Genomic DNA, 12,948 nt, shown 5'->3' on the forward strand with positions numbered 1-12,948 from the left:
CCATATCAAAAGGGACCGTTCCAGTTACTAACATAACCTCGTATCCCTGAGATAACTGGAATGAGCATTGCGTAGCTGGCTGTGCTACTACATTCACTTGACGCTTGCTGCTCCTCAGTCAAGCAGTCGAACTTATATAGGCAGTTGGCCCTGCCCATTTTGGTGGGCTGAAATGCCATTTGTCTGTGCAGGTGCACAGATGTAATCCAATCAGGCTTCAGTATTCAAAGAAACTGAGTTTTCCCAAAGAGTCAGCAACTGACACAATGCTTGTTCCCGTTATCTCAGGAAACCGAGGTTAAGTTAGCAACCGAAAGATGCTTTTTCACATCTGTTCTGAGAAATGTGGTTTTAAATCAGATTCAGATCCTATATCTGCACATCTATCCTATGTCTAAACACATTTATCCGATTTTCCCCTTGGAATTCCAAGCCACAACAAGGCGAGGGCAACCTCTGTAAAGTGAATTCCTACTGAAAGCTACATTATATTGCAACGAGGGGATAACTTTGCTGTTTTTGTACACAGCTTCACTATTAGAAATTTTACAGTTGGTTAAAATTCAGCACAGCACTGGTCGTGTCTAAAGTGAATGTAAACAGGCAGGACAGTAAAAAATTTAATCAAAAGATCAGCCAAAGAAAATGTTTCTTTAGCACCAAATCAGCATATTAAATTTCTGAAGGATCATTTGGCACTGAAGACTAGAGTTATAATTCTGAAAATTCAGCTTTGAATAACAGGAATAAACTACATTTTAAAAAGATATTCAAATAGAAAACATAAACTTTAATAATATTTCACAATAATATTGGTTTTAGTCTATTTTTTATCAAATAAATGCAGCCTTGGTGAACATAGAAGACTTCCTTCAAAAGCATGAATAAATCTTAACATTTATTACAAGGTGTAGGCCTACTTGTAATTAATGAATAATCGAATCAGATCGATTCCAAACCTACTGTGACTGGGTTGAAATAATGTAGTACTTAAGGTTGTCTGTATAAGGTTTTTAACAATAACAATTGCTTAGTTTAGTTAATTGCTTAGTTAGATTACTTTGATAAAACCACATTGGATGTTCACAAATCTGAAAGTCCCACACTGTCTTGGTGGTTACGGCCCTTTTGGACTGAAGTGAGAAAATATGAATTTTCTTTAAAGGTCAAATGATAAACAAAAAGTTGCAAAAAAACAATTTTTTTGGACCTAAATAGTGCTGTTTTCTCAGAATGTGCCAACGCTATGAGGGATATTACTCTATTTTCCGGCCAAGCAGGCCGTAGCAGATATGAAGACGGCTCATTTTTACAGTCGGATGCAAGTGGAGACGAGATCAGCCACAAAGAAACACATTCAGATAAACGATTATATGCACTTCAACAGGCTTGGGTGGCAAAAATATAAGCAACCCATTCTATATATGACAGCTATATGCAATGTTTCATTAGTAGATGTGACACTGTTTGATGTGCGTTAGCTGCAGTGCAGAAGGAAGTGATGCGAGACATTAACCTCAAGAGGACGTGCTATTCTGCATTGCTGCTCTTGGGGTGAATTTATGTAACATCTATTTCACACAGGCTGGATCACTGGTAAGCTTTTGTTGCATATTTGAGGTGTCATTTGCGAGGTTTTGTTTAATATTTTTTTTGTGTGTGTAAATTGTAGGCTCCAGTGGGATAATTGTAAGTAGGCCTGCAGTCCCAAAATTCATGATTATGTGTTGTATAATTTTATTTGAGAGGAATATTTGTATCTTTGCCTGCTATTGTGTGTTACATTGCTGTTTGTGACTTGAGAGTTAGTATTTGAATGCGCTTGCGAGGTGTTTTCATTTGTGTGGGGGTCTCCTGTGCGTTGTGTGTGTGTGTGTATGAAGGCTTATCATCTCACAACAGCTTTCTGTCAGGGCTTCTTGGCCAAGCGGCTATCAGAAAGAACACACCACTGTCACCATAGGAAACTCACCCCTGTCTTTTCCCTTAGTCTGCTGTCATTGTGAGGAATTGTTCTGAGCCACATTCACCATGTAAGTAGTATGCACCCTCATTAGTATGCATTATATTTCTTTAGTGTCACAATGTTGTCAAAACTTACAGGTCAGGTGAGGACTCCCTTTTTGCTGCCTTTATAGGATTGTGTGTCTATGTATTTTGTCTGAAGCAGCTTTCATGTGTCGTCCTCAGATTCAGATGGACTCTCCAGGTGGAAAAGATGTTGAAACAAACCTAACAGGAAGTGCAACGATGGAACTTCCTGTGCTGACTCAACCTGGCCTCGGGGAGACCACAACGACAGTGACCACTATCACACAAACAGGGGGAGACTGGAGCACAGGACTGTTTGACGTGTGTGGTGACACCAGCACATGTAAGAGGAAGTGCATGAGGGAGCATTGAAGTGAGATGAAGTATAAAATAAATATTGTCACACTGTGAGATATACAAAGTCGCACTGTCACATACAGTATGAAGTTATGTTTTGAATGTAAATTAAAAATTGGGAGACATATAAGTTATATATAAGTAAATGCAAAAAAACAAAGTGACAATTGCAAGATATAGTTGCAATTATGTTGCAGTTACAAGAAATAAAGTTGGAACTGCATAACGAACTTACTTTGTAATATACATATAATAAATCTTTGAAGTATAAAGTAACATTTTTAAGATATAAAGTGAAAACTGGGAGACATTTAAGTTTCAAGCAAATACGAGAAACAGTCACAGTTGTGAGATAAAGTCGTAACTACAAGAAATAGTCGCAACTGCAAGACTTAAACTCGCTTTGCAACATAAAGTTGCACTGTGACATATGAAGTAACATTTTGAAATATAAAGGCAACGAGAGAGATCAAATCAGAATCGCATGAAATAAAGTCAGAATTGCGAGTTTAAAGTCAGAATTGCGAGATAAAGTCAGAATTGCATGATATAAAGTCAGAATTGTGTGATATAAAGTCAGAATTGCAAATAAAGAAATAAAGAATTTCTTAGAATTGTGAGATTTAAACTCAAAATTGTATTATGAAGTCTGAATTGCGAGGTTTAAACACAATTGTTTTTTAAAGTCGCAGTTCTGACTTTATAACACTCAATTGTGAGTTTAAATCTTGCAGTTGTGAGAAATTAAGTCAGAATTGTGAGTTGCAAACTTGTAATTGCAAGAAAAAAGTCAATTGTGAGTTTATATCTCACAATTCTGACTTTATATCACGCAATTCGGACATAACTCGCAATTCTGACTTTATCTCACAATTCTGACTTTATCTCGCAATTCTGATTTTATATCACACAATTCTGACTTTATAACTCGCAATTCTGACTTTATAACTCGCAATTCTGACTTTATATCACACAATTCGGACATTATATCTCGCAATTCTGACTTTAACTCGCAATTCTGACTTTATCTCGCAATTCTGACTTTATATCATGCAATCCGGACATTATATCTCGCAATTCTGACTTTATGTCACGCAATTCTGACTTTATGTCACGCAATTCGGACATTATATCTCACAATTCTAACTTTATAACTCGCAATTCTGACTTTATCTCGCAATTCTGACTTTATATCACGCAATTCTGACTTTATAACTCGCAATTCTGACTTTATCTCGCAATTCTGACTTTATCTCGCAATTCTGACTTTATATCACACAATTCTGACTTTATAACTCGCAATTCTGACTTTATAATTCGCAATTCTGACTTTATAACTCGCAATTCTGACTTTATCTCGCAATTCTGAATTTATCAAGCAATTCTGATTTATAACTCGCAATTCTGACTTTATATCGTGCAATCCGGACATTATATCTCACAATTCTGACTTTATGTCACGCAATTCTGACTTTATGTCACGCAATTCGGACATTATATCTCACAATTCTAACTTTATAACTCGCAATTCTGACTTTATCTCGCAATTCTGACTTTATATCACGCAATTCTGACTTTATAACTCGCAATTCTGACTTTATCTCGCAATTCTGACTTTATCTCGCAATTCTGACTTTATATCACGCAATTCTGACTTTATAATTCGCAATTCTGACTTTATAACTCGCAATTCTGACTTTATCTCGCAATTCTGAATTTATCACGCAATTCTGACTTCATAACTCGCAATTCTGACTTTATCTCGCAATTCTGACTTTATAACTCGCAATTCTGATTTATAACTCGCAATTCTGACTTCATATCACGCAATTCTGACTTTATATCTCGCAATTCTGACTTTATAACTCGCAATTCTGACCTTATCTCGCAATTCTGACTTTATATCATGCAATTCGGACATTATATCTCGCAATTCTGACTTTATAACTCGCAATTCTGACTTTATATCACGCAATTCGGACATTATATCTCGCAATTCTGACTTTATAACTCGCAATTCTGACTTTATCTCGCAATTCTGACTTTATAACTCGCAATTCTGATTTATAACTAACAAATTCTGACTTTATATCATGCAATTCTGACTTTAAATCTCGCAATTCTGACTTTATAACTCGCAATTCTGACTTTATCTCACAATTCTGACTTTATATCACGCAATTCTGACTTTATAGCTTGCAATTCTGACATTATAACTCGCAATTCTGACTTTATATCTCGCAATTCTGACTTTATACCTCGCAATTCTGGCTTTATATCACGCAATTCTGACTTTATATTTCGCAATTCTGACTTCATATCACGCAATTCTGACTTTATCTCGCAATTCTGACTTTATATCACGCAATTCTGACTTTATTACTCACAATTCTGACTTTATATCTCACAATTCTGACTTTATAACTCACAATTCTGACTATATCTCACAATTCTGACTTTATATCATGCAATTCTGACTTTATCTCGCAATTCTGACTTTATATCACGCAATTCTGACTTTATAACTCACAATTCTGACTTTATATCTTGCAATTCTGACTTTATATCATGCAATTCTGACTTTATCTCGCAATTCTGACTTTATATCTCGCAATTCTGACTTTATATCATGCAATTCTGACTTTATCTCGCAGTTCTGACTTTATATCTCGCAGTTCTGACTTTATAAGTCGCAATTCTGACTTTATATCTCGCAGTTCTGACTTTATAAGTCGCAATTCTGACTTTATGCAATTCTGACTTATAACAAAATTCTGACTTTATATCATGCAATTCTGACTTTATAACAATTCTGATTTTAAACACGCAATTCTGACTTTATATCTCGTAATTCTGACTTTATATCTCGCAATTCTGACTTTATATTTTTATTATAAAAAGTCACAATTACCTTTTTAATTTTTTTATTTAATGGCGGAAACAAGCTTCCACAGTTGCAAGATATAAACTTGCAATTACAGTGAAAAGCAGGCAGAAACAGGCGTCCATCATTTCTTTATTCCCGACAGAAATTATTTCTCCATTTTTAATTGTATTAAGACTCTTGTAATTGAATCAGTACGACTACACCTTGTTTCAGTCTGCTTGATAACAAGAAAACATCTTTTTATTTCCCAAAATAATGAAACTGGCCTGGAACTCTAGTGGGACACAATTTGGTCTAATACACTTTTAGCCTCAGGAAATCCAACACAGCAGTTTATTTATTGTTAGTCTATCCATGAAGCCTCTGCATCTCTATACAAGCCATTGAGATTGATCTTTACTGACAAATTGTACACAGAAATCCATAGCTGCATATTTTAGCAAACAGTAGTAAACTGTAGTTTGTCACAGTTAAACATAATTAAATTTGTCCAAAAGATGTACGGTATCCTGCTGAAAATACATATCCACAGATTATGCATTTCACAAATCGCAAAAATGACTTAAAAAATCTTAGGGGTCAAACTTTTTTGGCCTTAGTATGTAGTCTATCATGTACACGCTTGAAGTAATTACTGTTGTTTTCCTAATCCAGTGGTTTGTGTACCGTTTCACAATCATTAAAAGTTAATGACGTTCCTTAATGATTATAAATTGGTAATGATTTTCCATTAATTTAAAGTAAACCTGGGCATAAAACAAAATCCTACTTTTTCCAAGGACATTGATTTCTCTTTCAAAGTCATATTTATCAGAATTAAATTCTTTTTTTTTTTTTTTTTTTTGCACTCCGTGTTAGACTAATTGCAGATAAGCACTGATGCTCAGAGTTTCTCAACAGATCCCAGCCCACGTCTCAAAGCATCTCTCCCCTCTTCTGTGCAGTTCTGATGGGTGCGTTTGTGCCGTGTTGTTTGGACCTGAGTCTGGCTCATCAGTATGGAGAATGCGTGTGTCTGCCTATGCTGCCCGGCTCCACCTTCGCCATGAGGGTGGGCATCAGAGAGCGCTTTAAAATCAGGGTAAGGATTCAGCAGTAATGTAAACAATGTGACATGCTGGAAATTGAGTTTTGGAGTTTTCAGAGACTAAAAACTTCACAGGAGTTAGGAAACAGTGCTAACAAAAACGAAGAGGATTCTGAGATCAATTTGATCTATTAAATATGCAAAATTATTATTATTTTTTTTAAATGAAACAAAAAAATAATATGCAAGAATATCAGTTTGCATGTTCCAATTACTATTTTAATTGTATTAAAATATAATTGTATTAAAATCTATTTTATTTTAATAATAAACTATTTTGCTATGCAATTCTATATCCAATATCCAGTTCTACCAACATTTTTTTTTTTTCGTATGTATAGTTTCATTAATTTTTATTTATTAGTTTTAGTTTATTTAGGTAGTACTTTTAAGTTAAACTAATGAAAATGAGAAATGTTGCATTTGCAACTAGCTGAAATATATATATATTTTTTTGTATTTTATTTAACATTTTGTTTAAAGTAACAGATTATTATTATTTTTTTTTAATGGTTTTAGTTTATTTAGTTAACCCTGTGTGGTATCGAGCAATGGTGTTTAATAGTTAAAACAATGATTGCACATTTTTGCAGTGATCTTCAATACCATAACACATTTTGCAATCTTTTTTTTACTGAATGAAACTAACAAAAAATTACTCATTTATCTATTAAATTTTTTATGGTTAATTACTCATTATCTTTTCACGTTAATAATTATATGAATTCCAAACTTAAGTTTGAAATGATGTAGTAATTTACGATTAGGAACAATAATTAACAAAAGTCAAGCAGTAACATTTTCAAATTGATTAATTGTTTAAAAACAACAACAAACAAACAACAAAAAAAACTTTCTGTCACCATTTGAGCCAGCTACACTGAATTCAAGATGGATGTGCCAGAATGTTCACCTTAAACCACATATACTTTACAGTTTTTATGAGTACGCAAGGGTCCGCATACAGTGCGTGTCACGCAAATTTCACTAGAATAGTACGTACACCGCCCGATTTTTGTAACCGCACATGCGCATTGAATTTGTTTTGCACTAATGAGTTGTTCCACAAGGTGGCAACAGTGGCCCGGAGCATTGTTTCACAGTTGAAAACCAAACTAGAGATATGGAACAACAAAATACCAGAGACTGCAATAGCAGACACCCGTATTGACAAGCGCTTGTGTAAGGAGGATATGAGATTGCCACAACTTTAGTTTAAAAGAAGACATTTTTATCGGTCATAACTTGAACAAAAATAGTGCAGACACAGGACCATAGACTGTAAAAAAAAAACAAGGACAGCGTGTCTCCACTTCCTTCCACTGTAAAAAAATTAAATGAAGCCAAAATATCCCAGTAATGGACATTGCCGATAAGTCATTCAGAGCCAGAGTCTACGCAGTAGTGATCCTGAGGTGGAACCGTGGTATCAAGGTCAAACCCACACTCCCGCTCCCGCAGACTCAGTCACAAGCACAAGCACAGCTGTCAATCATGACATTACACCCCATTTTTATAGCATCAAATAACTAACTAAAACCAAACTTACTGGGAAAACGAACACTTGAACATATGTCTATGTGATGAGAACTACCTAAAATGACAGAAACCACTTTTGGAAAAAAATTTATTTGAAATGTAATTGGATTTTTAGGTTTGGCTCACGTTCCATTCGATTACAAGGAGAGGGCAGGGTTTATGACCTAAACTGCAGCTGGCCACCAGGGGGCGACCGAAATGCTTTGATTTTTCATGAATTGTGTGCCACACTTGGTTCGCACATGGTATCAAATGGAATAGGCTACGCATTCGTCTGTACGCTTATGCTAGCATACACGTAAAAAAACAAACAAACAAAAAAAAAACATATACAATAGCTTTACTTTATACATTCGTATACATTGGGTTTTTAATGTGAGGGATCAGGGGAAACAAATCCTTACTTATTTATTTATAGTTGAATATTATAACATTATATACCATTATAATTATTTAATAAACCATTATAACATTATTTAAAGTAGGCATGAAACAGAAGCTGCAATAGTATACATCATGACGTAATTCTGAGTGAAACAGCTTCTTGAACAAGAACAAATGAAAGGCGGGATTTTGTCCATGGGGAATTGATTGGATGGTTCGCTATTGGCGGATCTCATATGACTGACATGTTGCCCCGCCCCATTTTTATAGCATCATATAACTAACTAAAACCAAAATTATTGGGAAAACGAACACTTGAACATACGTCTACATGATGAGAACTACCTAAAATGACAGAAACCATCTTTGGAAAAAATGTTTTGAAATGTAATAGGATTTTTACGTTTGACCTATACTGTAGCCGGCCATCAGGGGGCGACCAAAATGCTTCGGCTTCACTTTTCAGGAGTTGTGCGGCACACTTGGTTTGCACACGCTATCAAATGGAGTAGACTTTGAAAGTAGACTAACGTACACATAAAAACATATACGTTAGCTTTATGACGTTATACGTTACTATACCTTGGACCTTTAATGTGAGAACCAACATCTTGACTCAGATATCATGGTAAACTTGAGTTCTGCTGAACAGTGGATTACAGTGACCTAAAAAACCTATTAATAATGTTTCCTCTAGGTGTAGAGATTTATCTTGTCATATCCTTCTTGTGCTAAGAAGTAAAACACATCCAGTATTTGACAGTTAGATGAAGATTCCTTAAATGAAATTCCATAACTAGATTCCTTGACTTGGAGGGGGGTGTTAAATCAATATCAGGGAAATGTATCCTTACTTAGAAATCTACAAACCCTAATTTGTCTGGCTACATTAGATTAAGAATGCATTACAGTGTGCTGTTGTGTCTCCAGGGCAGCGTGTGTGAGGACTGGACTACGGTATATTGCTGCTACCCTCTGGCCCTCTGTCAAATGATCAGAGAGATGAAGAAGAGACTGAAGACACAGATCTACACCGTTTCTACCATGCTGGAGAGCTCCTGAGACACTGTGTGTGTGCGTGCGTACACAGCTCCAATTTTCTTCTCATCCGTGTTTTTGGCGATGCTAAAAGACTGAGGGGCCGTCTCAGCTGTCAGGATGTTTATTACCCGGGGTCCTGAACTTCACGCAGGGTTAGACATATCAGTACTCTCTGCTTGAAGATTGATGCCGCTGACATTTCAAACTGACGGAGAGATGGAGTGACAGATGGATGGAGAGACGGATGAGTGGAGAAGAGGGTCCTGATGACTTCTGGGGCTGTGTATGCTTTGATTTCAGATTGCTCTCTCACGGTACATATAGTGCATATGCGGGTTTTGCTATATGAATTCAGTTTGGATTGGCACTTTTTTAAATTGTGTTTCAAAGTCAGAGTTAAAACTGTTTTGACATCTCTTCTCTTGTTTTATCCAAAATAAAAATCTGTTAAAAATAAATCTTGAACAAGAATAAATCTAGGGCGGGACTTGATTTTATTCATGGGGAATTGATTGGATGGTTTACTATTGGTGGATCTCATGAAAGGTTGCCCCACCCATTTTGATTAAAGATTAAGGGCATATGAATTTAAAAAAGTAATGATGTGCACAGATAAATACTGGTAAAACTTTACAATAAGGACTCATTTGTGAACATGAATTAAAGGCGCAGTGTGTAAATGTAAGCGGCATCTAGTGGTGAGGTTGTGAATTGCTGTCTAGAGAAGCTACGGTCAAGTCAAGTCAAGTTACCTTTATTTATATAGTGCTTTTACAATGCAGATTGTGTCAAAGCAGCTTTACATTGATAACTGGTACATTATTTTGGCTGCACAGCAGCTCTTAAAGAATAGTGTCAGATCAAAGCACTGTTGAATATCAAATGTCAAGTCAAATGTCAAGTGTCCCCAACTAAGCAAGCCAAAGGCGACAGCGGCAAGGAACCAACACAGTGGCCAACGGTGGCCAACACAGGACAGCAGAGAGTAGTCATTCAATCATACGCGCTCTGTAGAGCAGTTTGTCCATTAAGTGCTACTGTAGAAAAATGCCGGCGCAAAACGGTGAATAAAGGTACGTTTACACGACATCGATATGCATAAAACAGAGAAGTTTTTCCTTTGAGTTTTCCACGTAAAGGCGACTCCATTGTCAAAACTATCATACGAATCCGTGAAAATGACTAAAAACACTGTATTCTGCTGGCAGGCCATTAGAGGGCGATGAAACACTATCTACTGAACTTGTAATACGCATGTGCATGATGTCATCGTTTTCACAGATGCGCGTTTTTGTTTCCATTTTCAAAAACTTGCAATTTGAAACATGTTTTCAAAAGTTTGCGTTTTCAGGCCACCAAAACACCATTGTCGTGTAAATGAACAGGCAAAACACATAAAAAGTTGTCCATGTTTAGTTGAAAACGGTGTTGTGTAAACGCCCCTTAACATGTAAAGGGGACCCACGGTGTATGTAGATAGAAATGGCTCATTCTAAAGTAATAAAAATGTAAGGTCTTTATACACCACTGAAAACATAGTTATATATTATATTACATATCTGTCAATAGGTCCTCCTAAAATGTACACATTGCACCTTTAATGTATTAACTAACATCAACAATGAGCAATACATTTGTGACAGTATTTATTCATCTTTCTTAACTTTAGTTAATAAAAATACAACTGTTGTTTGTTTATTCATGTAAATAATGATTACGACAGTACTGTCACAATAGCCAATAAGAAACAAGTCTACAAAGAGATGGAAGCGACAGACATTTTGAAATGGCGACCGTGAAACCTGCAGCACGGATCCGTTGGACTTCAGAGATAGAGGAGCGACTTGTTGATATGTGGCTACAACATGACTGCCTATACAAAGTATCTTCAAATCTGTACCACAACTGCACCGATAAAGAGAAGAGCTGGGGAGAAATCACATCGATTTTAAATGTACCAGGTGAGTATAGTTGCTAGTGTGCTCGGCTAGCAAATGTAAACATTAACTCTGGGAACGTAAGTGACCATCTGATACATACACTATATTGCCATAAGTGTTTCAGACGCCTGCCTTTACATGCACATGAACTTTAATGATATCTCATTCTTACTCTGTAGGGTTTGTTATAAAGTTGGCTCACCCTTTGCAGCTATAACAGCCTCAACTCTTCTGGGAAGGCTTTCCACAAGGTTTAGGAGTGTGCTTATGGGAATTTTTGACCATTCTTCTAGAAGCGCATTTGTGAGGTCAGGCAGTGATGTTGGCGAGAAGGCCTGACTCGCAGTCTACGCTCTAATTCATCCCAAAGGTGTTCTGTCAGGTTGAGGTCAGGACTCTGTGCAGGCCAGTCAAGTTCCTCAACGCCAAACTCACTCATCGCAGTCATGTTCGAACAGGAAGGGGCCATCCCCAAACACAAAGTTGGAGCATGAAATTGTCCAAAATGTCTTGGTATGCTGAAGCGTTAAGAGTTCCTTTCACTGGAACTAAGGGTTCAAGCCTGAAAAACAACGCCACACCATAATCCCCCTCCACCAAACTTTACACTTGGCACAATGCAGTCAGGCAAGTGCCGTTCTCCTGTCAACCGCCAAACCCAGACTCGTCCATTGGATTGCCAGATAGAGAAGCGTGATTCGTCACTCCAGAGTTAATTAAAGACAAAACTGAAATCATTGCGTTTGGAAACAAAGATGAAGTTCTCAAAGTGAACATGTACCTTCACTCTAGGGGTCAAACAGCTAAAAATCAAGTCAGGAATCTTGGTGTGATTTTGGAGTCAGACCTGAGTTTCAGTAGCCATGTAAAGACAATAACTAAATCAGCATATTATCATCTCAAAAATATTGCAAGAATCAGATGCTTTGTCTCCAGTCAAGACTTAGAGAAACTTGTTCATGCTTTCATCACCAGCAGGGTGGATTATTGTAATGGGCTTCTCACTGGTCTTCCCAAAAAGACCATAAGACAGCTGCAGCTCTTACAGAACGCTGAGCAGAACCAGAAAACATGAACACATCACACCAGTCCTCAGGTCCTTGCACTGGCTTCCAGTTGCATTTAGAATTGATTTTAAAGTTCTGTTACTTGTTTATAAATCAATCAATGGCCTAGGACCTCAATACATTGCAGATATGCTCATAAAATATAAACCTAACAGATCACTCAGATCATCAGGATCAACTCACTTAAAAATACCAAGGGTTCACTCAAAGCAGGGAGAGTCTGCTTTTAGCTGTTACGCCAGCCACAGCTGGAACCAGCTTCCAGAAGAGATCAGGTGTGCTCCAACAGTAGCCACATTCAAATCCAGACTCAAAACATATCTTTTTACCTATGCATTTGCTGATTGAGCACTGTGCTATGTCCGAACTGTTTGCACTTTATTTTATACGTATTATCTTTTTATTCCTTTTCCTGCTTTTTATTTCATTTTTTATGTATTTTATATCTTTTATGTATCATCTTTTTATTCTGACTTTTGACTTAAATAGACTTTTGACTTTTGACTGGGAGAATTAGGAAGAAAGTGATTAGGTTAAAATTTGGTAAATTTGGATAAGGGGACAAACCATGGGGAAATTTAAGATGTAGTGCATGGTTAAGATATCTCTGGATTA

General features: G+C 36.5%; 1 protein-coding gene across 5 annotated transcripts; it reads left to right on the top strand.

Moving 5' to 3' along the window:
* The first annotated feature begins 1,427 nt into the window (after positions 1-1,427).
* plac8l1 (PLAC8 like 1) lies at positions 1,428-9,797 on the top strand. 5 transcript variants are annotated; one of them, XM_067376442.1, is made up of 6 exons: positions 1,428-1,596; positions 1,673-1,689; positions 1,884-2,033; positions 2,191-2,374; positions 6,220-6,356; positions 9,216-9,797. In XM_067376442.1, exons 4-6 carry the CDS (start codon positions 2,197-2,199, stop codon positions 9,345-9,347), a joined length of 447 nt encoding a protein of 148 aa, XP_067232543.1. In that variant the 5' UTR covers positions 1,428-1,596; positions 1,673-1,689; positions 1,884-2,033; positions 2,191-2,196; the 3' UTR covers positions 9,348-9,797. The 5 variants fall into 5 exon arrangements, with proteins under 5 accessions (XP_067232543.1, XP_067232545.1, XP_067232544.1 ...); XM_067376445.1 differs by having other exon boundaries at positions 1,512-1,554; positions 1,991-2,033; XM_067376444.1 differs by having other exon boundaries at positions 1,428-1,689; positions 1,991-2,033.
* The last annotated feature ends 3,151 nt before the right edge of the window (positions 9,798-12,948 follow it).

This window comes from Chanodichthys erythropterus, chromosome 22, assembly GCF_024489055.1.
Source record: "Chanodichthys erythropterus isolate Z2021 chromosome 22, ASM2448905v1, whole genome shotgun sequence".
NCBI classification, from domain to species: Eukaryota; Metazoa; Chordata; class Actinopteri; order Cypriniformes; family Xenocyprididae; genus Chanodichthys; species Chanodichthys erythropterus.

Coding starts and splice junctions, on each gene's coding strand:
- plac8l1 (XM_067376441.1), top strand. CDS start 2,197: ATGGACTCTCCAGGTGGAAAAGATGTTGAAACAAACCTAACAGGAAGT. Junction 2,375..6,219: donor GTGTGGTGACACCAGCACAT/GTAAGAGGAAGT, acceptor TCTTCTGTGCAG/TTCTGATGGGTGCGTTTGTG. Junction 6,357..9,215: donor GAGAGCGCTTTAAAATCAGG/GTAAGGATTCAG, acceptor TTGTGTCTCCAG/GGCAGCGTGTGTGAGGACTG.